At 45.1% G+C, this 25,411-nt stretch overlaps 2 protein-coding genes across 2 annotated transcripts in view; both read right to left on the reverse strand.

Moving 5' to 3' along the window:
• The window catches only part of LOC149372092 (uncharacterized), a 54,842-nt gene extending 35,839 nt beyond the window's left edge, over nt 1-19,003 (reverse strand). The window contains exons 1-13 of the mRNA XM_089581606.1: nt 18,705-19,003; nt 16,687-16,783; nt 15,300-15,352; nt 15,081-15,177; nt 14,434-14,559; nt 13,538-13,769; nt 11,927-12,057; nt 11,024-11,129; nt 10,833-10,902; nt 9,248-9,356; nt 8,663-8,760; nt 7,867-8,007; nt 5,030-5,186 (exon numbers count right to left, since the gene is read on the reverse strand). Of these exons, the coding sequence (XP_089437732.1) occupies nt 5,030-5,186; nt 7,867-8,007; nt 8,663-8,760; nt 9,248-9,356; nt 10,833-10,902; nt 11,024-11,129; nt 11,927-12,057; nt 13,538-13,769; nt 14,434-14,559; nt 15,081-15,177; nt 15,300-15,352; nt 16,687-16,783; nt 18,705-18,763 (1,476 nt within the window). The 5' untranslated portion in view covers nt 18,764-19,003. The remainder of the gene's footprint in view (nt 1-5,029; nt 5,187-7,866; nt 8,008-8,662; nt 8,761-9,247; nt 9,357-10,832; nt 10,903-11,023; nt 11,130-11,926; nt 12,058-13,537; nt 13,770-14,433; nt 14,560-15,080; nt 15,178-15,299; nt 15,353-16,686; nt 16,784-18,704) is intronic.
• A 4,152-nt stretch (nt 19,004-23,155) lies between these two features.
• The window catches only part of Ids (iduronate 2-sulfatase), a 29,274-nt gene continuing 27,018 nt past the window's right edge, over nt 23,156-25,411 (reverse strand). Inside the window, exon 10 of the mRNA XM_089566462.1 lies at nt 23,156-23,531. Coding sequence (XP_089422588.1) covers nt 23,211-23,531 — 321 coding nt within the window. The 3' untranslated portion in view covers nt 23,156-23,210. The remainder of the gene's footprint in view (nt 23,532-25,411) is intronic.

Raw genomic sequence — 25,411 nt, forward strand, 5'->3', positions numbered from 1 at the left:
AAAAAAAAAGTTGTGGCGTGGGCCCCGAGTGAGAAGAACGTGCAGTTAGGAACACGTACTACGGTATGTGTATTACACAAAGATTCTTGCACGCACTACACCTGATTGTATCAGTCGCATAGATCTGGTGCCGGAGGTGCTCGACTCAGCGCTTCGAATTGGCGCAGAGACGACACGCAGCCACTACATACGGAACGTAGCTGCCGCTTGTGTGACTTGGCACACACTGGTTTGCTGTCAAGCGTGTTTTCCTTATTATCGCTCAAGGTCATTAAGACTATTTCGGATGCATACGAACACGCTGGCGATCTCTATGACCACGGCGCAAATACCTGTTTTGATCTGCTAGAGCGACGAAGTTCCGACAAATTGAGAATTTCTCCGCGGCGGCAGCGCGACCGCTCCGCATCTGCCTGATTATGGCGCGGCGGCAGGGAACCACATGGCAAGAGGAGAAAAGGTGCGAGTGTGAGATAGATAGAGCTTGCGCGCCTGGCCATGCCTCGGACGGTGGTTACATGTTCAACGAGCGAGCAGGCATCGTGCCTCAGAGTGCATTAATGAATTTTTTATTAGCGTTTAAAATGACGCCCTTTTTCTTGACGTTATGTCAGAGAAAAAATTACAAACGATTGCTCTCGTCTTGTAGTTGTAGATTTGTTAGCGGCTGGAATCCGCCGAATGCGGTCCCGGGTGCATGTTCTTTGCCACCGACACTCAGCTTAGCAGTGAGGGTAGTGACTGGGTACGCTCACATGTGAAATTGCGCCTTGCGAACATTATCGCTAGATGTGCAACAGTCGGATACAACTTAAGAAGGCAGCGGCTTTTCCCCCTCAAAGGACCCCCCTCCAGCCAGTGGCGTCGGCCGATGCTCATTGTCGTGCTAGTGTCACAAAGCAGGGAGTGGTAGATAAAAGGAGATAGTCCCCTCCCTCCATAGTCGGGGATAGACCCCTCTCTCCATTGTGGCACCTATCCCTGCATTGTCACCCTAGCAGGGTCATGAGAATCGGCCGACGCCATTGGCTGCAAGGGGGGGGGGGGGGGGGGGTTCTTTGACGGGGAATAGCCGCTGCCTTCTTAAGTTGTACCCGACTATAGTTGCAGAATTCACAGAGTCGCTTCCGTGTGAAACAGCCTTTGGAGCAGACTTTGCTCGTCAGCGATTACGAACCTTGAGAGGTTACCGATAACTGACTGTCAACGGACAAGACAAACAAACAATGAGAGCCTGCAAGGAAATTTCCATATCGGAAAAAAAAGGCAGCCTTGCCCCGCTTTCTTGTTGCACAACCCTTTGGAGGGCTACCGGAAGTATTGCCGGGATGTCAACAGGGTCGCTTGATCAGTAAATTGCAGGGCAGAGAAAACGGGGTGAGGGGGTGCACGGTTCCCCCCATTGCTGCAAGAACAGCTAGACAGTTTGTCTAAATCACGCGAGCGCAAACAGTACCCACGTGCACATGCTGGGAGCGTCTCGTAACGCATTCCGGAACTCATTCAAACGCACTTCGGGGGTTTTGAAGAATATGGGGTCCGACTCACTACTTTTGTTAATCTTCTTCGACTGGAGATGATTATTGTAGCAAGTGACAGCACAGCTCACGGTGTTAGCGCAGGTCACACGCACAAGCACGGCGCTCTCATCCCGACATCCAAGCTCGGAAAAGCTATATAGGGTTTCGCATGGCAAGCGCTGCGATGCAAGTGAATGCCCTCGCTATAATAGACAACGCGGCAGTAGCTGGTTTACCTCCAGAACAGGTCTGCTCTCAAACACGCCTGAGGCCCGACTGCCTGCTCCTCGCGGGCAATGCGCCCAACCTGTTTCTGGTTAACTAGGCAGGACATTCTACCACGCGATCAAAACGTGTGTGTCGATTCTTCGGTTGGCGCTAGAAGCGGTACTAGCAGCGAAGGCAGAGAGGAGGAGGAGGAAAGAAAGACAAAAAAAGGGAGGACAACAACTGCGATGTGTCATTTTCACTTACTGTAGTCTGAAACGAAACATCTGGTTAGTGCGCCTTGGCACCAAAACGAACTTTCAACGAATTGCATTTGCATTTGATTATCTGAACGCACAACTTGTCATTTCCAACATATTTGCAAAACTTGCCGACTTTTTGTTCTCCGATTGTGGGACAGCTTTTTTTATGGCTGAAGTTTTTTCTGCAGTGTCTGAAGGGCAGAATGAACGCAACGATGGTCCATTTTTGTGGGTGTCTCGCCCTCATGTGTTTTTGGTTTTCGCGCTGCAGTCATGTCTCGACAAAGTACATGAATTTAGATATTCGATTCAGCTTCCACTGGCTGAGGTGAGAAAAAGCAGTCGACTAGAATACCTTCATGACGACTTTAATTCTCTGAGTAACTTCATTGTCATGTTTCGCACAAATGCATGAGCACAAACGTGCGTGATGACTTGTGTACAGCCACTGTACGGAAAACTTAAAAAAAGTGAAATTTTAAAAAGCGAAACGAGCTTCAGTGTCCACTTATACTATTGCATGCGATGCTGTGGTACGGTGATGGATGCAACACCGCTAAAACCCGCGTAATTTTGAGCGAACAGTGCTGTTGGTTGGATTTCATTACTTTGTGACGCAAGAATCGGCACATCATAAGATGCTACAGGTCATGACCTGATGGACAGGTTCACGCGGACGTTCCTCACCGACAGAGCGTTTTGGTAAATTCATGCGGTCATTCCGTTTACGAGCGCGTTATGTTTACAGGTTCACTTAACACACACGTGTGCAGCCCAAATTTCACATGAAAGAGAAATTTATTTCACATCTGCAACAAGTTACAAGACAAAAAAAGAGTTTGTCCAAAGCTATTGGCGTTTACAAGAGAAGGATTTTGTAAAGCTGCCGCTCACGGTTTAACGAAGAATTCTACGATGCGCTGCATCTGGTCATGTGAAAGGTCATGTGACCGACAGAATTGTTTTTAAAGATTTGTATGTAGTTACTAACATCTAACTGCTTAATCCTATTTTCTCTTCTATATGTATTGCCTGTGGAATCCCCGGAAAGGATGCGAGACATGACGCTCTATTTCAAATCAAAACTTTATTTTAGAAAGATTCCATTAGGAACGTCGATGAATGCCGAGTATGGTTTTTGAAAAATGAGACCCGCGACGGTTAGTGATTTGTTTAGTGGTGCTAATTCATTAGTAGACCAAACAATGGACAGGATGGAAGGATAAAATAACAGAGTGAGCTACAAGTTAGCTTTATTTGATTACGCGATGAATGCCAGAATATTCTGGCAAGCAAATTGAAATGCATCAGAAGACAAGAAAAGGTAGTCGAAACGCGGGGCGGCCTGCGTGACCAACTGCACCCTGTTCTTGCAAAGATTTCTTTCGTTGTCATAGTCGGCGAAATATTATCCATGGTCCCGTCGCCGGCATCGAAGCCATTGCGTGTCCAGTGAGGGTCAATGTACCCTGGAGCAGAAAAGGCAAAACAAGGGAGGAAACCTCATGATTTATTCGCTTAAGTGTGAGGATTTCGTGAAAAAGCGGACAGGATGGATTAAGGAGGTTCACCTAGAACTCAGGCGGACACATCATAATGGTGGAAGCTGCTCAAAGCCTATTTTCTACTCTGCTGAAGAGCAGACGATGGGGCGTAGCTTCCATGCCATCTATAGGTCGCTCACTCTGGTACTTATTTAGCTTCAAATCGTTACATGCACAGTCGAAAAAAAGCTTCATTAACGCCCCCTAAAACGCTTCAGATATATTGGTTAGCAACGTATAAATAAATTTTCGCGGATTACATTGACATTGGTTAAGCGACGTCCCTATAAAAAGGCAGACCTGTGGCTGTGAAAAAGAATAACATGGTCGCGAAAAGGGAAAAGATGGATACTACATGCACATAAGTTTCCATGTTACATCACCATATGTTATTTTGCAGACCGTGGCTACAGCAGTTCGTCAGCCGGTATCTGAGAGCCATTAAAAGAATTGAAGCCCTTCTTTTCGGGTAACGTAAACAGAGAGATTTTTTTAAACCTTACAGATGTTTATTTAAAAAAAACGCGAGAGGTAAGTCATTGCGGTCAGTTCAGCTCGAATTCGCAGCAAGGCGGGCCTTATGTCCCATAATTGAATAAAAAAATTAGAGGATTAATTAACTTCAATCCCCTAATAAACTTTTCTCTTTTAAGATAAAGGTGTGAAGTTGTTTTGCTAAAGTGATGCTCGTCAAAATCGAAGGTAAGCCGTTTTTAAATTTTCTTGATCAGCAATGTGGTTCAAAATAATGAACGTCAAAAACAGGCATTCGAATGCTTTACGTAATTATAAAGTGGCGTCGCTGCGCGTGGTATCGTCACCGAAATCAAGTTAACTTCTTCAACACCATCAAGTACAATAACATCGCCTGTATTTGATGCAAGAAGTGCGAGAGACGTTAGTTCATAAATATGTCAAGCAAGAAAACCAATTCAGTGGGCTTTCAAATGCCTTTTTTGACGTTCTAAAATGCGAAACGCATTGCCGGTTAAGAAAATTGAAAAATATTGCGCACCTTCGATGCTGACGGCTATTTTGCAATATAAGCTGCCACTAAAATCAACAATTTTTTCTTTATTTCAGTTAATCGTTTAATTATTGATTCATATGAGGTAGATAACATCTGCCTTTCTCTAAAATCCAGCTAAAGAGACCACACCGATGTACCTCTCACAGTTTTCAAATAACAATATGGGAATGATAAAAAAAAGAAAAGAACTCTGAATAGGGTAACTGGGCAGAAGGCACCCTGAAAGGGGTGTCTTCTGCCAAGATGCCACCCTCTCCTTTTATCTCACCTTGTGCCGCTCCTTCTGCATAAGGGCACTCTCTATAGTGGCTAATATTGCTTCTTTTCTTTCAGGTGCTATATACTGATTCTTATGAGCTTACGTCACGGCCTATCGTTCGACTTTAAAAGCCTAAAAGACTGCTCCTAAGTGCCATACAAGAAGCATCGTTGAGTTGCCCACCATAGCACGCCTGCAGCCCTCACCTTCTGCTTCTCTCCCAATTCGAGCCTGAAGTTGGTCAAAATTCTGGCCAGCGTGTATTTAATGGTTGTCAGAGCCATGCGCATGCCGACGCAACGACGTGGCCCCAGGCCGAAAGGCTGGTGAGCCATCTTGTAGGTGACATTTTCCGGAGAAAACCTGAAAAACGAAACAGCCATGGCTTGCACCACACTTTTTTTCCTTCCAGATCAATGTTCGCGCAAAAGCATTTGAGCGCTTAAGCGCCAGGTTTGTAGTCTCTTTAGTGTCCGCATTTTGCGGCAGCGCTACTGCGTCCGCAATAATCCGCAGTGCAGAGTTCACCTGGAATGTAACCCGAAATATTATCTGGATTCCTCCTGGAATAGAGTGTAAAGCTTTCCAATGTTTTAGTGAATCACCGCAATGTCGACCGGACGGTAATTCGGCGTCCCATGCAGGACCGCGGATGCGAATGAGAGTTTGTGTTCATGTATGCAGATCACTTATTGCCGGTTGCAGAGTCGTCTGCTCAGCTGTTCTGCTGACGTGACATAAACCCCTGCTGCTAGCCTTGCTCGCAACGCATGTCAGTACAGTAGCCGAGCAGACTAATGCACAATTGGCAAGCACTCTGTGCGTATGCTCAGAATCTTCTCAGTTCGACCGCTTCGGTCATTCATGGGCCGTGGAACGACCATCATCAGCTCGACACGGCCATGAAATTGAATAAATATTGCACATCAGAAAACTCTCTGTTAGGTAGCCGTGCGGGAAAGAGATAAGTTATATATGTGGTCCAAGTGAGCTCGCAAGAATAAGATTTTGAAAAATAAAGAGTGGAGTAGTAGACAAAGAAACAGAATGCAGTTCGGGTAGAATACAGAATGTTTCAATTTGAAAGCAATCGATGTGCATTAATTTCTGAGGCACTTTCACCCAGCTATCCGCTTGCTTTACAGTAGTAAATGTTTTATTTCTTACTTTGTGGATATTGCCTGGCCTGACCGTTTCGATTCAAGCTTCGTGCTGCTGAGAAAACCCTGATCACAAGCAGCCGACCCTCGGTGCACTCAGGCGACAAGTGCAACCCTTGACCGAGATTCGTTAGTGCTACAGCTTAACCCATTCGGGTACTTGGGTGAAGCCGCGTACCCACAGGATACCCACAGCCGCGGGGTGGTAGAAGCAAGCTAAGTTTGCGGGATGTGTCTAGACGAGGAGGTCGTTGAAGCAGTCGAGTTCATGCAGGCACTCGCCCGTTTCTGAGCTCGCCTCTATGGAGTAATTTCAGCAACAGCTACACTTTACCGTCATAACTGCGGGAAGGCCATGGCTGTCAATGCTCGTGCACTTTGGTCTATGCCGGGCGTGTGACGCTAGGGGCCGATATTGTTAAGAAGACGAAGCTGGCAGTGGTGCGGGACAGAGCGCTCGCGCTAGGCCAGCGGCCATTAAATCATCTCTTGTTCATGGTTCATCATGCCTCATTCTTCGGCTGGCCTCCACGTTACATTTGGTGTGAGGTGCTGGGTCCCTTCATACCCATCCTGGTCCCGGAGGTTCGGTGTCCTGCTCCTGCCGTGGACGTCGGCCGTGGGTACCTGGTCCGCGCCGCCCGGCCGTGCCCCAGCCCGCCCGACCTGAACCGACCTCGCCGCTCACCCCAGCCCCGTACACCGCCCGGACCACAGGACACGATGCACTGAGGACAGCGACCTTAATGACCCGACCAACCCAAGACCGACCCAAGACCCACACGTGAAGACACCGCCCCCTGCCCCTGCCGTCCGGTGCGTCCAAGGACCTCGGCCGTCAGCTCCTGGCACCCTCCGGCCCGGATGCTTCGTGGACCGGGACTCATCCTTCGATCATCTCATCCAGTGTGGCGGCCAGCACTTCCCCACTTTGCCACTTCTTTCTAACCTGGAAGCCCATCACAGTTTGGCCCATCCCTTCATTGACGTCATCTGTTTACGATCGGGACGATCGCTCGGTAGCTCCGGGTAATGTTAAGAAGAAGACGAAGCTGGCAGTGGCGCGGGACGGAGCGGTCACGCTAAGCCAGCGGCCATTAAATCATCTCTTGTTCATGGTTCATTACGCCTCATTCTTCGGCTGGCCGCCACGTTACAATATGATCGTGGTTCTTCGCAGTTTCCGAAACAAGGAGTCAGTACTCTGCACTCTACCCGAGGTAGCTGGTCAAGATGCCAAAAAGAGACTAAATGTGTCCCCCCCCCACTCTTAATTCTGGTCAATGCAAGAGATTAATTTCAAGAAAAAAAACAAAGTGGTTTACTACAACACTTCAGGCACGCGCTCCAGTCCCTCACCCATAAAATTGTCAGGCGCATTGGCCAAATTGAAGAAAAGCCTGTGATTCTAACTTCTGTGTAAGGTTTGAGTATGTACTGTTTCTTCCACTACCAGAATGAAACAGCCCCCAGTGCTCACACATCTGAAGGTAGAAATCTTTTTCTGTAGTTGTACAAGCTCAGGAAATGTTGCATCTTTTCGTTAGCTAAAACTACGACAAAGAAGTGCCGTCTTCCATACAACTTCAGCCAGACGTGCTACATCACAATGCCTTGGAATCTCAGCATGGTACGTAGGGGCGGATGAGATGTTCCTGTTCGCGCGCACTTTAGGAAAGAAAACATTTGCCCATTTTCGACAACCAGACTCAGTGTTCACTCAAAGCTCGTTAAAAAAAAATAGCGTCTGTAAGTAATCCTTACGTCCGCGCCACCCACCAACACGGCTATCATGAATTCCAGTAGCCGCAAGATGGTTACCTAGTCGGCATCATTTTCAAGCTTCTTCAAAAATTGTATACATAGTTGAGATTGCAAAATACCTGTTCGGATCAAACGTCATGGGGTCAGGCCAGTAGCGAGGATCAGTGTGGACTTGATACGTTGGCGACATAACGCAGGTTCCTGCCTTGAACCTCAGGCCATTGTACTCGAAGTCTTCTTTGGCCTGGCGAGTTGTGAATCTTCAAATAAGAGAGAGATGTCAGTTTAGCGAAGGCACAGTTCCTTACTCTTCGTGCATTTTGGGAGTATTTTCGATACCCAGACTTCCTGCAGGGTCTGAAGAGAGTGAATCATGTAATGTAGGCAGCCATGCATATGCGTTTATATGTTACGAGATTCTGTTCGCGCGTTCATTAGTTTTAGATAGTGTAAATAATTTTTTTTTCTTCAAGGCGATTCATACTGATGCCTATGTAGAGAAATTTATGACGAACGAAATGGTGCACGGAGTTCTGGAAACAACGAACGCTTTCATCCGACTGGAAAAAAGCCAGATTTCTTTTCTTTTTTAAACGGTATTGATTGTATTTTCTCAGCACGCGCGTGTAGGAGATGATTCAAATAAAAACAAAAACACTACATACCTCTAAGCAGAGCTCACAGAAAGAAATACGTCGCCCAAAGAGAGCAGAGACGTTATACTCATTAGTAATCGCTTCACGAACTTCTGCTTTTCTCTGGCGGCCTCGACTTGTTTCCCGCACTCGAACCAATTCATGTCCTTAAGATGTAACAAGACGCTCCGCCTAACACACGCACAGAACAAAGCACACACTTCAAGAAACTTGCGACCTTGTGATATGCTTCTCAGGCTGTAAGCATGAAACTACGTACATGAGAGCCGGTGGAAGGAGGCGTAGCGATTCACTGACGACTTGTTGCAGATACTCCAGCTTCTTGGTGACTACGTCATAATCAAGAATACTGTTCTCCTGCAGCAGGAAGAGAGGAATAAAGATTATTTAATGTACGTGCAAACTACCTTCCGACTTGCATACAATCACCTGTGACATAAATAGCGCTGCAAAGATCAACATTTGCTACGCCAGCCAGTTTGAGAGCCTTTTATTTTGGCAATGTCATCTGCGACAAAGCATTTTTGCAGCCTTTCTGTGTTAAAACATAAGAATAGGCCAAGTGTTTATCATCTCCTCACAGTACGGGAAGTTAATTCTGACTAAGGTGCAAGGCGTGTCCGCAGTCAAGAACAGGTCTAAACAAAAACAAAGAATCGCTGAAAGAACACCAAAGTGTGGCGTCAGGTAGCCACTGCAGAAGGCAACACATACGTTTTTTTTTTTTCTGCGACTAACGACCAGCTAAAGATAGTGCAATTGGGGATGTACAGTATCCTTGAAGCAGGAATTTTGTTTTTTAAATAAACAAATGAAAGCTGCACACAAGGAAGCTCGTACTTACGTTTTCGTTGAGCACGTCCAGTATTTCTTGGCGGGCTCTTTCTTGCAAATCCTGATGTTTCGCTAAGAGAAATGTTGCATAGCTCAACGCAGTTCCTGTCGTATCGAACCTGAAACCAATTCAAAAGAAATCTCTATTTTCGCATTTCCAGACATGCACTGCACAAACAGTGCCTAGCCTTAGGGTGTATCACTGCGTTATATTAACACTAAGAAGCTCATGCATGTGCAAACCTTTAGAATGTTACTATTCTAGTTGTTCTTTGCTGTGGCTCGGCGACTAATAATTTCTATGGATGACTGTGCTTTTTCAAAAGTTGATATAGATCAAGATATAAGACTGATTTTGGAAAGACTAAACATTCATTTGTATTCTTGTGTATGACAAAGATATGGGTGTCGAGAAAATTTTTCCTAGGCTCTAAAGGAGGTTATCAAGAGCACCTTGCTACCTTTCTTGTGACCTCGCGTGGTAACGCAAGGGACATAAATAAGCTGATTACATATCGATGATCGGTATGATTACCGATCCTATGCATGACTTTTTGTAAGCGAGCTGTGGCCGTTGGTTGTTCTTATCGTTAACCTTTCTGGCGGCTGTGGTAAGTCTATGCAATGTATATATACATTCAAGCATTGTCACGATTAACTCTTTTTGAAAATTGAGAATGTACGCAATTTATAGCTTCAAGTAGGCAATGAATTCACCTCACGAACAGTTTTTGGTGAGTTTTTGTTTTTAGTTTTGTAGCAGCTGGTCTTTGGACATCCATTACTGCCTTCTTCCAATGCAAATAAACAGGGGAACTCTGGCAGCACTGCATAATCTTCACATACGCAAGATACACTTCAATGTGTTTTGGTTTGGTTTGGTTTATTGGGGTTTAACGTCCCAAAGCAACTCAGGCTATGAGAGACGCACTTTAATGCGTTTTTAATGTGTGTGCTGTGTGTGCGCGATTTCGTGTTTGTGCGTGGAAAACTAGAGACAACTGAGCCAATTGGTACACTGATATTTTAAGAAATGATCAGCGCAAAATGTGCTAGCTAAGCAAGGCAGACCAGGCACGATCACTGCCTGTGTTACTCTTTCATGTGGAGTAAATGCCTTTCGTGCTGTGTGTTTCTTCAGACGAACTCAGCTGCGTGGAGTACTCGGAGTGAAACAAATTCATCTGAAGTAAGAAGTACGACCGAAGCGTGCCAAAAAAAGATTCAAAGGGAAATTTTTAATTTCATGTCGCTAAATATCCCTAACTTCCAGTGACACTGAACCGTTTGCGGCCACACTGAATCGCAGCTTTTTTCTCGCATTTCACTAAGCGAAGATGCCAGCTTTGAGGTGAGCAAATTCATTTGAAAGAAAGAAGGTGCTTTGGTGCTAGTTTATCTCCCTGCCGAAATCGTATGTAGGACCCAGCCTAGGCACCAGAAACAGGTTAAGTAAACAAAGCGTCTCTTTTTGGCCAAGTGAAAAAATGCTATTACTTCTTGAGCTCAGCTTCGGCGGTCCACTTGATATAGATTGTAAACAAACAATCTAAGCCTTTACTATAAGTATACTCGGTATGTTTCGTTGCCCCTACCCGGCCATGAACAGTGAACTCGCAGTCGTCAACACTTCCTCGGTGCTGAGGGGCCGGCCACTCTTCGGAGCTATTGGTGAAGAGAGAAAAGGGCAACATAATTTGTTAATAGATTTTTTTTCCAACAAAATAAAAATCTTACCGCCACTAACACAAAGGAGAACACAAAGGAGAAAATACGCATACGTCACCAGCCACAAGGTCGTCATCTTCGCCTTCTTCGTTCGTGCTTCCCCACTCGTCCTCAGCAGGCATAGTCGCGTCGATGACGTTTTGCAATAGGTCTGGCCTGCGCAACTGCAAAGCGACACACATAAACGATTATTATTAGATAATGGAGCGAAGAATAACGCGTCGCGACGGGAATGCAAACAACGCAGCAACAAGGCGTGATTTGCTCGGTTAAAAGTGGAGATATCTGCAACGATTGCAGCCACTCGCTGCAGAAGTCAGTGCTTAGCTGTTGAGTAGAAGGGATACGAAAATAAATCTGACGTAGGAGCCGACTCTAAAGTATCTGGCTCAAGAATGTGACCAACAATTGAGCGTTGTAACACGTATTTAGGCGATGCACCAGCAAGGCACTTCAATAGAGGCCCAAGTTAATCGCTCTTTTGTAACAACAAAGGTCGAGCGATCTCAATTCGGATACATGCCGCATTAAGTAGAGAAAAGGTAATTATCTAGGTGATAACCTGCATATTTACGCGCCTAAAATGTCTGTTTTGCAGACAGCTTAAAAACGGTGCCGGTCACAATTCGGGGGTTGTGCAGCTGTAAGCAGAAGGAAAAAAAAATGTCGTTATAACAGACAGGTTTGGAGTTTTACTGCGGACGGGTTCATTTACGGTCACGTAGTCGCAACGCTGAAGCTAATGGGATGGTTCTTTATTCGCGGGACATAATTAAAAGGTGTCGTTTGAATGGAGAAAAAGACTGTCTACGGAGTTTTTCATATTTTAATTTATTTCACTGCGGTCACCATAGCCAGCACCATGCTTGTTACATTCAAATCATTTTAGCAGCCCCTTGGTGCCATACCAAAGCTAGTATAAGAACGGGTGATGCCGTGACCGGTGTGTAATCGCACTTACCGAAGGATTCCTCCTGCGTAGTTTAACGATCTTTGATGTTTCCTCTCCCAGTGTTTGGAAAGTGAACTCGCCAAACAGCGAGACTAGCCAGTAGAAAGACATCATAAGGTTGCCAAAGGCTGTAGTGCACTCTGAAAATTAAAAAAAAAAGGTGGTTTACTCATACGTAGCACGTCACGGTGGTGGGATCGGCACACTTCGTTGACGACACCCTGTGCCGACGTAAAGGCATATTATCTTCAAGCTAAAATGAGGCTGAGTTTTGATTCAGGAATGCATTTAAGAGCTTAATTTTCATCTCTTTTTGTATAGGAGATTTTTGCCCTTCTATATGCCTTCCCGCACCAGTGGCGTCACTACAGGGTAAGCTGTACGTGGTGCGGAGGTTAGCATGCTACCTCTACCTGCCACACAGACACACACATTCCCCCCTGAGGTGCAAAGGTCTATCCCCATACTAAGTTTCAAAAAATATGGCAGATAATACAACAAAACTTCATATGAAAAGCATACTTAGTGAATGTATTTACATATTAACATGAGAAGAAGCAGAAAAGAAACAAAGCACTAATGAAATAAACGGAAACTTCCGCGGCATGGATGAATGGGGCTATTTTCTGTGTGGAAATTACCAGGACACATAAATAGGAAAAAAACTACGACGGGTAGAACTCGAACCGAGGAATTTCTCGTGGGAAGCAAGTACGCAATCTCATAGTCACGACGAGTGCCGTGTTACTGGATGGATACAGGCGAACATAGTCTGTGGGTCAAGGGAGCAGCAATGGCGGCAGAGCTTTCTATGACGTCATCCCTCAAAAATAAAGTAGAAAAGCAAAAACAAAAATGAAAATAGATAAAATGAAAACTATTTAGAAATTAATAAAAATAGCCAAGCAGTCAGTATCGTTAACTGCTTGCCAGCGAAATCAAACCTGGCTCTTGAAGAGCATGACCAATCACTTTTTTGTGTGTATCGTTGGCTCAACGTGCGCGTAAATTGCCTACAAATATGCTTGATCGAACGCCACCGTCTTCGTTCCTTGATTCCGCCAGACCGACCTCACCTGTAACGGGTGACAATTAGAAATCGAATAAAATTAAAAACTAATTCTTCCGCCGAGACGTCGATAACAGGCGTTGACCCCAAGCAGACATGTTGTGCAGGCTAGGTCGACGCTGGCTGCTTATAAGAAACGTAATGAAGGAACACAAAGCTTTCTTTAGCGGATAGCTTCCTGGTGTTTCTCATTGTGTATGGATGAGATCAAAACACTGAACAACACGCACGTATTCCTGCTGCGGATTGATCTAGGCGTAGCCCGGATTAGACTGCAAGTTTTTGTGCGTACAATTCGCTAGCGAAGCAGTGGAAAGAGAGGAGATCAGGGCTTTCTTAAGCTAAATGTACTCACGTAGTAAAAAAATCATGCATGCTTCGGAATGAATGAATGAATGGCTATCGGTTTTCTACTTTGACATTTTTCTATGATAAGGACCTATAATGTTAATAACTTCGTCGCAACATTCTGAAGGAGGGTCAGTTACTGCTGATTTTCTTCGTTTAATGGACGGTTGACGTCTTTGGTGAGGTATTCCCCACCTACGTACGTGCAATCATGTGAAGCGGTCCAGTCATGACGCCGTCGAGCACACTCTTGGCAATCAACAAGAGCGGGTGGTCGGGTTCTCGTTGAAAGAAAGTGTCGATTCCGAATGCGCCACGGGCGGTGTAGTCCATTGATAGCAGCTGGTACTGCTCGTACGAATCCACTTGTTCGTTCGCGACAGCGTCCAGCCTCTCCAGGAAAAGGTCAGCGCTCTTGCGAATCTCCGGCATCATCTGTGCGCAAGCGAAGCGTCAACGTGAACACAGACCTGCCGGGTCCTGTTCAGCCACAGTGAGGGAAGTCACCTCTTCACTAGTTAGTCACCAGCTGATAATAAACCAAGGCCAGCAAGACACAACTTGGTAGTTTATTAGCTTAAGTTGTCATTTTCTGAAGCAAATTCCTTCTCAGTGCAATTTTTTCCTGCTCTACATTGATCAGCCAAATGGATCCACTGCGACTAGCGTAACAATGTTTGTGAATTTTTAAACCTAAAACTCGCCCAGCTGTGTACAAGGCTGATCGGTAAATTTATATTCACCAAGTTATTTCTCCCTCACATCGTATTGAGAAAATGCATTAGTATTGGTTATACCAATGGTAACTTGTTGCTGCCTGCTTTTATACCCTGCAGGAGTCGTATCTTCCTTAAAGTAAAAGAAAATAATGCTGAACGCACCAAAACAGTGCAGTGCATTTGCGACTGTTGTATGTTATTATAGCATGTTGCAGACCAACTGTACATAGCCGTCATGATTACTCAAATAAACAGGCAGCACACTGGCGTCAAGATAAATTCTTTTATCGAGCCACCTGGGGCTTAAAAGTACCCATGCTGGTAATAAATAAACTTCCTTCAAGAACGCTGTAAAGTGTCTGGGTGCATTAGATTCTTACCATTTTAACCTTTGTCGAACTGAGTCCATAATTCACGGCAGCTCGAATGCTCTTCCAGTTGTCGCCTCGGGCATGCAATATACTCTTGCCTAGACTGGGATGCATCTGGTCCGTCATCATGGTAAGCTGAAAAACGAAGCAACATTGCTTCGTGGAACAGCTCCAGGTAAACACCACTCTACTTATAGATGATACTTGTAGCATTCCGTGACTGCGGTGAAAACCATAACCTTGAGCAGTTTTCGTGTAATTGTGCGTTAGACGCCACATTTTCTTTTTTTTTATGGTACTTTTGAAGCGGATGCCTGGCCCAGGTTGAAAAATTAACAAAACAAACATGATACTAGGGTCACAACACGAGCTCAAACTGTTCGGGGAACCATGGTGGCTCTATTGTCACGCAGGGGCCTGTTATTTTTATTTCTTTTTGGGTTCCCAAACCTAATATATCTCATGGATATTTGGACACATTCAGGCCAAACGTGGTCAGCGATTGTGTGTGTTCTGTGATAATATCCACAGTTGCTCTCATGTTGTGGAGGCACCTCTGCTACGCCTGTATTACTTTTTCACTATATGTGAACTGGAGTCTTAACCACAAAAGCAGTATTGAAAGACAACGGGTTTCAAACACATACTGTACTTACTCCACGGTCCACGAAGTTTCGGAAGTTTCTAACAAAAACGTACTCCAAGAAATCGAGATCATTCACAATCAGAAAAGGAACATCTCCATAGTAGAACCTGAAAAAGCGTTGATATTCATGGCAGTATCCCGCCTCAAAAAAGAAAACAAAGTGCAAAAGTTGTTGCATGGTAAGTGTAAAGCAGAAGCTGGAAGAGTACATACTCTGGTATGAACTCACCCAAATACGTCGCCGTACTTCTTTAGCCATTTCCCAATAACTTTGTAGCGATCCTGAAAACGATAACGAAATAGCGAAATTTGCTAACGGTCGACGAGACCAGAAAAAATGCCCGAAGAAACCCAATATCGAATTATCAGAGGATCGAAAAACACCACAGCAAAATGTGCCACATCAACATGCCTCTATATCTTAAAAAAAAAAAAGGTTGTAATCGTTGAATGATTCATGCGATAAATTTGGGTGGCAGATACTACAATTACTACTTTTCTCAGTTCCGCTATATTGGGCAGTGACCATAAGCTTCCTGATGAACCAGCAGAAATGTCCTTAGGACAATCAGAGTGTCAAGAAGAGCCCCCCCCCCCCCACGCACACACACACTCTTCATACATATCTCAGAAATAAAATAACACCGTCAGTACACCACGTGATGCAAAACATGGTAAACCGATTAGAGGCTGCGCGAAAGCACAAAGAACGCTGAGAACATGTTCCGCGAAGTGCACACAACGAAAACATTGAAAATGACGGAGCGCGAAAAAAATAAAACAGCAACCGGTCGTACCTTCTCGACTGATTATCATAGGGACGAGAACGCGCCTTTACATTCCGCTGGACACTGACGCAGTTCTTGCAATAGTCGCCCAACTTCTGAATCGCTCATTCACCATCTTCATCGCCCGCCTCCGGCGCCTTGTGCATAAGGGCGTGTCGCCACCGCTTCGAATTAACGGGAGTTTCACGCCATAGATTGTACAGCCGGGGACAAAAGTTGGCGGACCACGTGTTCCTCAAACGAAGCCGATAGCTCTATTATTATCACGCGGCTGAAGATCACGCTTGTGGAGGTGAAAGAACCAAATTTTGACTTTCACTTCTAAAAGTGCGGTCTCCGGCCCCCGGCTAATAGCAGAGCTATCGGCTTCGTTTGTGGAACACGTGGTTCAGAGACTATTGTCCCCGTCTGTACTTACGTTTTACGGGCCGAACTCGGAGCTCGAACTGGGTGCCCACACGGTTCAGTTTTTGCGAATTCAAGCGGGTCGAATTGAAGGGGTTTTACTGTATAAAAACAAGAGGAACAACAGGTGCATTTTACATGCGCTTGCTTACTTTTCTCACTTTGTATTTATCCGTACGTCGTTGCGTTTTTCTACAGTGTTCCGTTTGTTTTGCCTTTTTGTTTTGCAGGCTTATATGTTCAGCAGGCTTATATGTAAGATTTATCAGAGTACAGGTTATAGCTTGTTTCTATGCAGGAAGTTCGTCGAGCAGGCATGCTCTGAATGCTTCCACAGAGAAGCGCTCCGTATAAGTCCGATAACAATAAAATAATAAAACAAAATAGACTCCGAAAAGCGAAAGGAACAGGGCTGCAGCTTGCCTCTCGGTAATATTCCCACATGTTTCCCCATATAAGGTTAGGCTTCGGCCCAGGAACTCCGAGATTCTTGAAGTAGGAGAAATGTCGCCTGCGCCATCTGCCGCAAAAAAAAAAAGTAATGTGGAAAGCACGCAGGTATAGAGCAACACTTGCATAGTATATTAGCATCCAGAGTGATTCATTCAATTTAATGAATCTTGAATGCACCTTTTGTATTTTGTTAGCAAAAATTTCCTGAATGCTGATTGATCGAGCGATCGATGAATTTCTGCATTCCGTAGCACCACTGCAGGCTGCGAAGAACAACCCGCACTCCTAATCTGGTTTCAAACAGGTTCTAGTGCGTAACTGGAATTTACGTCCAACTTGCTAAAAATAGTGCAGCTGAAACAATTGGAACTGCCTAATCGATCTATTGGTCGATCGACGAATGATTTCATGCGTTCTCGCTCTTTGTTTAGAGAAGTGCGGAGTAAAAAGAATGCCTATTTTCTTTTGATATTTGATATGTCATTCTAAGGACACCAAAACGAAGAATGGAATCATTCATTTGAACTGGAATACATAACATGCTGTGTTGTAGCGTGTAATATATCGCAGAAAGATCAGAGTTATTTCCGACCACCTAGGGTTATTCAACATGGACTAACGTCGCATAGCACACACTCACTTTTGAATTTAAACTCCATGGTAACGAGGAAAAGGTGGTAGGGATGCAGCCCCGCAACCTCAGGCAAAGCAGCCGAGCACCATGAGCAATGAATTATAGCGGCGGTTGAATTCACAGTTGTGACAATTGATTTTTTGACTATAGTTTAGAAACTCTCACTTCATTTTTTACGACACTGCGCAGTTCTCTTTTTGAGATAGTTATTAAAGAAGCTTTATTTTCAGCTTTAGTTGATTAATCAGACTTTCGTTAAGCTTTATTTTGATTAAGGTACAATGTTTTACCAGTGTGAAGTATCAGGCGTGTTGCGGGAGATGTGCATTGCTATGCTGCCATCTATACCGTACCATATATTATTCTATCGACGATGGGGCTGGCAAAGCTTCTGAGAGATCAAAGCGCGTTATAGTTGCCCGGCGCCTTTCCCGTCGGCTAAAAGGACTAGGTTACCTTCTCGTTCAGTGTCGCGATTGTCTCGAGACCGTGCGTCGGCCATTCACAGAACGCTCTTAGCATAACAGCATGATAGAAGCTACGTGACCCCTTTCCGCTATACGGCCAGAAAAAACAATCTCGACATGATGCCCTCGTATAAAAGCTCATTCAATACATCGACTCTGAACATATTTACGAGTCCAGCTTTCAAACGCGTCATGAATAAATCTGCCGGGCCTTTGTGGGGGAAACGTAGTTTTGACACCGCGCAGAATGATAGAAATTGCTTTTTTCCTTCCTGCAGGCTCCCTGTACGGAGCATGCGTAAATGTTTACAAGCCGAACCTCTTATAATGCACAAGCTCTACGCGTGCTTCACATGCCTACATATTGCTAAAGAGCTCTCAGAATGAATAGAAATGGAATGCCATCCCTTTTGAACCGTTTAGACCTCAGGTTCTGAAAAAAAAATGGGTAAAAATGTGTAACACTGACTTCGCAAATGACGTGAAATGGGGTAGGTATCTGTGCCTCAGTCTTAACGGCGAAGAAAACTTCCAATAGAATTAAAAATTGCATGATAAAGTATAAGGAGGCGTTTGCTACCAAGTTTCTCTTCCTGAACAACCTCTCGCGATCAAACGCGATCAAACACGATCAACCTATGGGGCCACCTGCCACCCTAGGTTGCCTCTCTGGAAATTTTTCTAGGATTTCTGCTCACGGTTAACGACACTGACGCTGACTCGGAGTCCTTAACGCTATGGTGTTCAAAACAACCACAACCCCGGCTTGGTCGTTCTGGACGGAAGGGCACAAATTAGCGGAAATTAAACTGAAGCCAAAATCATCACATCCGACATCTGCAGCCTGCTGGCGCTCAAGACGCTATAACACTGGCAACAACACTTACTCGAGAAGAATTATCAGCAGTCCAACGGCGATGGCGACGAATACAGCGCTGGCTATCATCTCTTCGCAGCCGGTGGGCGGCCCTACCACAGGTCGAATGAGTGCAACAATGGTTCGAAAAATGGACAGCGTTCAGACTGGCGGGCGGGAACAAGAATGGCTGGTATTAGCTCCAGTAGAGCGAAGGGCACAGTTCTCAACGCGTACTACACAGTGCGCAACGCATTAACGCTCTTAACGCGAACTACCCAAACACATCACTTCCTTAAACACGCAGAGATCTAGTGCCACGGACACCTGACTAACCACTGCGAAGTTGTGGAAATGAGCCAAAGACACGACACAAGAAACCAGTTAGGCATTTCTGGGCCTTGCGTCACGCTCATTTTCATCTACTCACACGAGGCCACTAGTGGCAGGCATCGTTCATCGCCTATTGAAAATTTTGAAGAATTGCCAATAACTCACTCGAATAGGCAGGCCAAAAATAAAAAAAGGAAAGAGGTAAGCGGCTGAAAGGAAATTTTTTTACCAAAGCAATGGAACTGAAGAAGTCAGAGACACAGAAGGGATGCTTACAGCCCTGACTTCCACCTACGTTTAATAATGACAAAGTGACCTGTATATAGACATAGCAGGATGTGCGACCGATAGAGAAAGGGTAGCGCGCAAGCAATAGATAAAGAAAATGATGCTAATCATTTATGCAGGGCCTTCAGGTAACAGAGTCCTTGCTCTGATAATACATGATAAGGGTCGCTAACCCATTGAACAACAAGTGCGGTGATTGTTTGGGCTTCGATAATTTTATTCATGGTACGCGCCTTGCTTTTGCTGTATCTTTTGTGCTGCTCGAACAATGATTTGCATTTTGTTGGTGTTTTTTTGTGCATTCAGTGCAATGAAGCGCTAGCTGGCGGTATCTGGACTTGGGTACGGCATTTTTATGTTATCTTAATCTGTATCACTAAGGCAATGCTCTGTTTGCCACAAATGCGTTATTCCGCAAGATAATGTTGTTGTAAAGGATAATCGACACGTGCAGAGCTTTGTGTACCCATTCTTGTCACTGATAGCCGTCCTTTGCGCTGTTTTAAGGCCCCGTCCCTGTACTATTGTTATTTCTTGTGTTTGCGACTGTTTTTCCAGACGAATCACGCTTTGCTCTCAGGCTATACGCTGATAAGGGTTTGGTGTACCATCCTCTCACGAGCACGAATGATACCATTGTGCTGAGTCTGCTTTGCAACATATTTGTGCATATTGTGACAGGGGGGAATGGTCGGTTGGTCGGTTTATGGGGTTTAACGTCCCAAAGCGACTGAGGCTATGAGAGACGCCGTAGTGAAGGGCTCCGGAAATTTCGACCACCTGGGGTTCTTTAACGTGCACTGACATCGCACAGCACACGGGCCTCTGGAATTTCTCCTCCAAAGAAATTCAACCGGCGCGACGGGGATCGAACCCGCGTCTTTCGAGTCAGCAGCCGAGCACCATAACCACTGAGCCGCCGCGGCGGCGACAGGGGGGAATGATTTACCCCAACCATGCGCTACCACTCGCACTTTTCAAACAAGCAAAATAAGGTACCTGGCTCCTACATATTAATTCAATCGAATAGTGAGTAATTACTCATTAGCATCCACCAAGCGCAGCCATACGGCTACGAAGGCAAGCTATACAGCTTTCGCAGACACTTGGTAGTTCAAGAAAAATTCGTCCTGGTCCAGCAATTGAACCCGGGACCATCTCCTGTTTGAGTCAGTCGCTTTACTTCGGGACAGTCGCTCGACCTATTAAGCTAACCAGGACAGTTAGCACATGGTAAGGCGAGACAGAATTGATAAGCAACTCCAAGTTGGAACGGTGTTAGTTCAGTATCCAGGGAAGTTCCCCAATGCTGTTGGATTTACTTAAACACTGGATTTAGCCGCCGCGGTTGCTCAGTGGTTATGGTGCTCGGCTGCTGACACGAATGATTCGGGTTTGACCCCTGTCACGGCTGTCGCATTTTGATGCAGGCGAAATACTAGAGGCCCGTGTGCTCTGCGATATCAGTGCACTTTTGAGAGCACCAGGTAGTCGCCGATTCGAAGCCCTCCACTACGGCGTCCATCATAGACCGAGTAGCTTTGGGACGTTTAACCCAATTGAAAAATGAACATTACACTTCTTGGGCACAGATTCAGCGCATCTGAAGCGGCTGCCACCGCTAGTGAATGTGCCATTCAGGCACATGAACGCTACTCTGGTAGCTAAAGCCCTGACGACAGCTGTGGTATGGATCTACACAATCGAAGTGCGGCCGTAAAGCGCGGTGTGTAGCCGAGTTATGCCTCGTCTCAGGAGTTTGATTACACCATCCATGCCGGGCACAAACCTCGGCGCAGTAAATCGGAAGGTGGGAAAGCATCTCGGCGCTCGAGGTCAAGGAGAAAAGGTACTGCCTCCAGGGAGATCCCATCATACGTGGATGGGAATCTTAAGGCGGTCTAGTTGGTCTGACATTGGTTTTGTAAGGAAATAGTGCAAAATAACACATTAAACGCAGAAAGACAACACATCGCAAGCGATGACTAGCAACTGAACACGTATTAAAAGAGTAAAGGCATCGAAGAAAAATCACCCACTGCTGGAGATGTAAAATTTATGCAAATTTTCAGTGCTGGAAAGAAACGATGACAACAACAAGCTTTTTCTGGAAATATTGCGAAAATACTCAAAACAAGAGTATGCAGATCCTTTTTACGCAGGTACGCAAGGCGTTTGAGAGCGATCGAAAAGTCTTTTTCATGAATTATTGTTCACATATATGCACTATTGGCAAGTGCTTTGGCTTCCCAAAGACTGCCACTTGTTTGCGTGTGAGGTCGATGGTGGATAAGGTTCTGTCTGTGCGCTCAGAGCCATCGTGAGCCAAAGAAGGCGCATTCCGGGCAGCACTGAAAGATGCGAAAAGTGGCCACCGGTGGGTCACCTGTTCAGTCTGTGATCGACGGCGTTTTAAGGATCATGTCTATATACAGTCCGTCCACAAGGCAATCTAGTCGAGTTTTGAGATCAGGTAGTATTCCGTCTCGAAAGCTCATGACTTCACCAAAGAAAGGAATAAATCTGAAAAACAAACCTACCAGTCAACGTTTTTCAAACGTATGTTCAGCATATCGCACCAGTGTGCCAGACAGATCCTTCATAAAGCTGTAGCACAAACCATATACACCTGTGGGACAGCTTTGTTTATAAGAGCCGATAAGGTTTGAATCCTTTGAGCTTCGAAGGCTGCCATTTGAGCTGCCATCAACTGCACTAAGAGGACGACTTTTGGCAGTTGGATATGGCAAGGTAATGAAGTAAAAAGTACAAAAAATCGTAAAACTCCTGCAACTCTGCACACGTTGTAGCATTGCGCACGCAGTGTCTGCACATGTGCAATGCAGAACAGTATTCTGATCGAATCTTGCCATGTTTCTCTATTATTACCGCGCTTAACACTTAGAATCTATAGATTTTTTTTTCAGAAATTAAAAAGAAAAAGTGGTCGAATCTTGTCAACTCTGAAAAAAAAAACGATAAGATCTTTTTTTTCTTGACGAAGTAAATTTTTGGGCATAGATATGGGGTAGCGAGAAACTAGCAGCTGATTAAAAAATCCAGTAGTAATATTTTCTCACCGAGGCGTATTCTGATGTGAAACTGAACCATGCAACATTTCTGGTTTAGACTTTTCTTATCAGCTAAAAGGTAAGCGCGAAGAAATGGTCAACCCCAAAATATTTTGAACATAAATATAAGACGAAAGGAAGCGCACTTTTCGTGTTGTTTATTTCTTTGACACACACTTTCAGTGTACACTATAATACCTGTTTTTGCCGCAACGGTTCGGCTTTTCTCTGCTTTTTTGACATTATTTCGACAGCACAAGACCTACTCAATTCTAGAAAACTTACAGAGTTGGAAATGAAAAATATTTTTCTGCCACTCCATCAAAATTCATGACGTTGATGAGGCAGTGAGGCCAATATGAACTTCGTGTAATTACCGCTTGGAATTGAATGGTGATATGGTCGCACTTCAGAGACCCGCCTACAAAAAAGGTTGTTCACATAACCTCAGTTAGCCTGTGAAAATGGCCGATAGCTAGGATACCAGTATTTCAGTTCTTGGTCTCTTTCCAGTAAATAAAAGTTATTTCGTCAAGGAAAGTAGCCTGTTCGCCATTATGACGGTGGCGCGGGTGCTAATACATGTTCTTGAACTTCAATTTCCCTGTGTCCCTCAAGCAAGAGCGCCCAGATTATTCAGGTAGTGGTCGTGCCGGGCTACACACGTACACTTATATCTGGAGTGGAGGAAGTGCTCAGGAATAAAAGGGTTCTCACGTGTAACTTTCTTCACTAACTGGCGAGTTGGTTGTGAAGTGGCCAGCTTGAGAATTGGAAAGATAAACCACAGTCACGCATAAGAAGCTTCTTTATTGTGACTAGGCCTGTATATTCCACACCAGAGTTTACTTAGCCTCCACGAGTTCCTGAAGTCTTGAGGACAGATAAGATACAATTTCTTTGTATTCCGGCAAGTCTGCAACGTTGTTGTCTTCACGAGGGTCCGAGCTGAGGTTGTACAGCTCGCGGGCGTAGATGTTGGTCCAGTTTCGGTGGAAGCCAGATGTGTCGAAACCGATCCACTCAGTGTACCGATAAGAGCGCGACAGCATGGAATAGCCCATGATCCGAATTTTCTCGAGCCGCGGCTGGTCGCTGTTCTCTTGCGGAGTAGCCGAAGGTCGAGGATACTGGTGCAGTACTTCTTTTCGTAGCACGGGGTCGACCTGACAGAGAGTAGAAATGAAAGCATGTTTGTGGGCTTTGGCGCGGTTTGAAGCCGTCCTGGCTGCAGAATTAACCCTGTCTTCGAATATGCCTAAAAAAGTGTTCTACAAAAGAATCGCTAGCTTACCTGAGCAAGTAGTGCTCTGATCGAAAAAGTAATTTTCGTCATTTTTCTGAAGACGTCAACTTGATTTTTGCGTTAAACGTACATTACGTAAGACCCATAAAAGTCTGTTGGGTTTGGTGTAGTGGATTGCACAAGCAATTCCATTAAGAATACATGCTTGTTCTGAATATTCCTTTCTCGAAACCTAAGATGACACAGCGGTGTGCCACATAAGGGGTGCATGTCGGAAAGTCCGCGTTGTAGACAAAATACTCTACTTCATAAAACAGAGAATATGCCCCTTTATGAGAGCACCGGCCTGCAATTATCTATATTTACATGAGCCTCAGCAGTGGAAGTTAATAAGCCCTCGTCGTTAATTAAGAGGCCGAAAGAAAATAATACGAGATATTTAGATACACCATAATATCCCTCACTGACAATATTTTTTCTCTTCAGGTCACTTCCTTTTAAAAAAGGTTTCCGTGATAACTTGCTTAGTTATTCATTTTCTTTCATAATTTTCGCCTGCTTGTTCCGAGCGCTGAGCAGTCGTATATCGCTCCTTGACGCCCTCTGTTATCGGTGTGTTATCCTTACTTCGTGATTCGATGAACAGGTACACGTGCTTCAGGAATGCTTAAGAAGGGACTTCGTTTTCCACAAATAGATACGAGCCTAGCTCTTTGGTTGCGCTTCCGGGTATGTGCCAGGAAAAATTAAGAGACACTTTGGCGACTAAAGTGGTGCAAGGCGAAAGCCTGAGTGCAGCATTCTGCCACGAATGTGGTTGTGAATGATGATTCAAGTGCTGCCAGCGAATGACGCGTCCATTGGCTGTCTGCTTGTGTCACTAATGTGTGGTTAAGATGTTAAGCTTCGCCTGTAGTGGAACGCGACAGCGTCTTGCAACGCTGCCAGGGAGTCCACAGAACGCCATCGCCAATTCGGTTCTACGCCTTGCTGGAGGGTATATTTATTTTTGAGGAAAGGAAATGTATCTCTCTCTCTCTCTCTCTCTCTCTCTCTCTCGCATATCTGGGTGGACACCTGAACCTCGCCGTAAGGGAAGGGGGGAAGATGGGAGTGAACGAAGACGCCGTATTAGCTAGACGCGCCTTTGTTCATTCCAAACCATTCAGCTGGCATGGCGGAGTGGCTAGCGTGCTCGTGTCGCACTCCGGAGACCCTGGTTCGATTCCCCAACTCTACCAATTTCGTATTCGGTTTTATTGATTTATGTGGTCTGACTAGAAAGGTTAATTAGGCTATTTGATATTTGTACTATTGTAATTCTATCCATCGCGTTCTGTCATTCACCTGTCAAATGTTGGAACTGTCTAGGATGTTCGACACAATGTATATGAAACGAGAAACTGGGTGGGATGTGGGTGGTGGTGAAGCGAACGAGGGTTCGGTCGGTTATCTGTTTTTTTTTTTTTTCAGCAGCGTCTGTTCCCGCGGACGCGGTTGTTACTGCTACGCGCCTGTTTCTTTTCTTTTCCTCTTTCTTCTGACCTCTTTATTCTCCTCTATCTTAGTAGGCTAATTGATTAATTAAGCAATTAACTAAACTCAGTCCCACTTACTTGGACCATCACTATACGATCCCTTCAATTGGTTGCATGGTTACTAGCCAAAGTACAATTGGCCCCGTTTGAAATTCGCGCCCTGTGACGTCACGACCGTTTCGACCAATTGAAAAGCGTGACATTTCTGTCGACGACTCCTGCTTACAACGATGAGGCATTAAAGGCTTCCGCATTAAAACTG

Source organism: Amblyomma mixtum, chromosome 1, assembly GCF_055824585.1.
Source record: "Amblyomma mixtum isolate Tamu chromosome 1, ASM5582458v1, whole genome shotgun sequence".
In the NCBI taxonomy this organism is placed as follows: Eukaryota; Metazoa; Arthropoda; class Arachnida; order Ixodida; family Ixodidae; genus Amblyomma; species Amblyomma mixtum.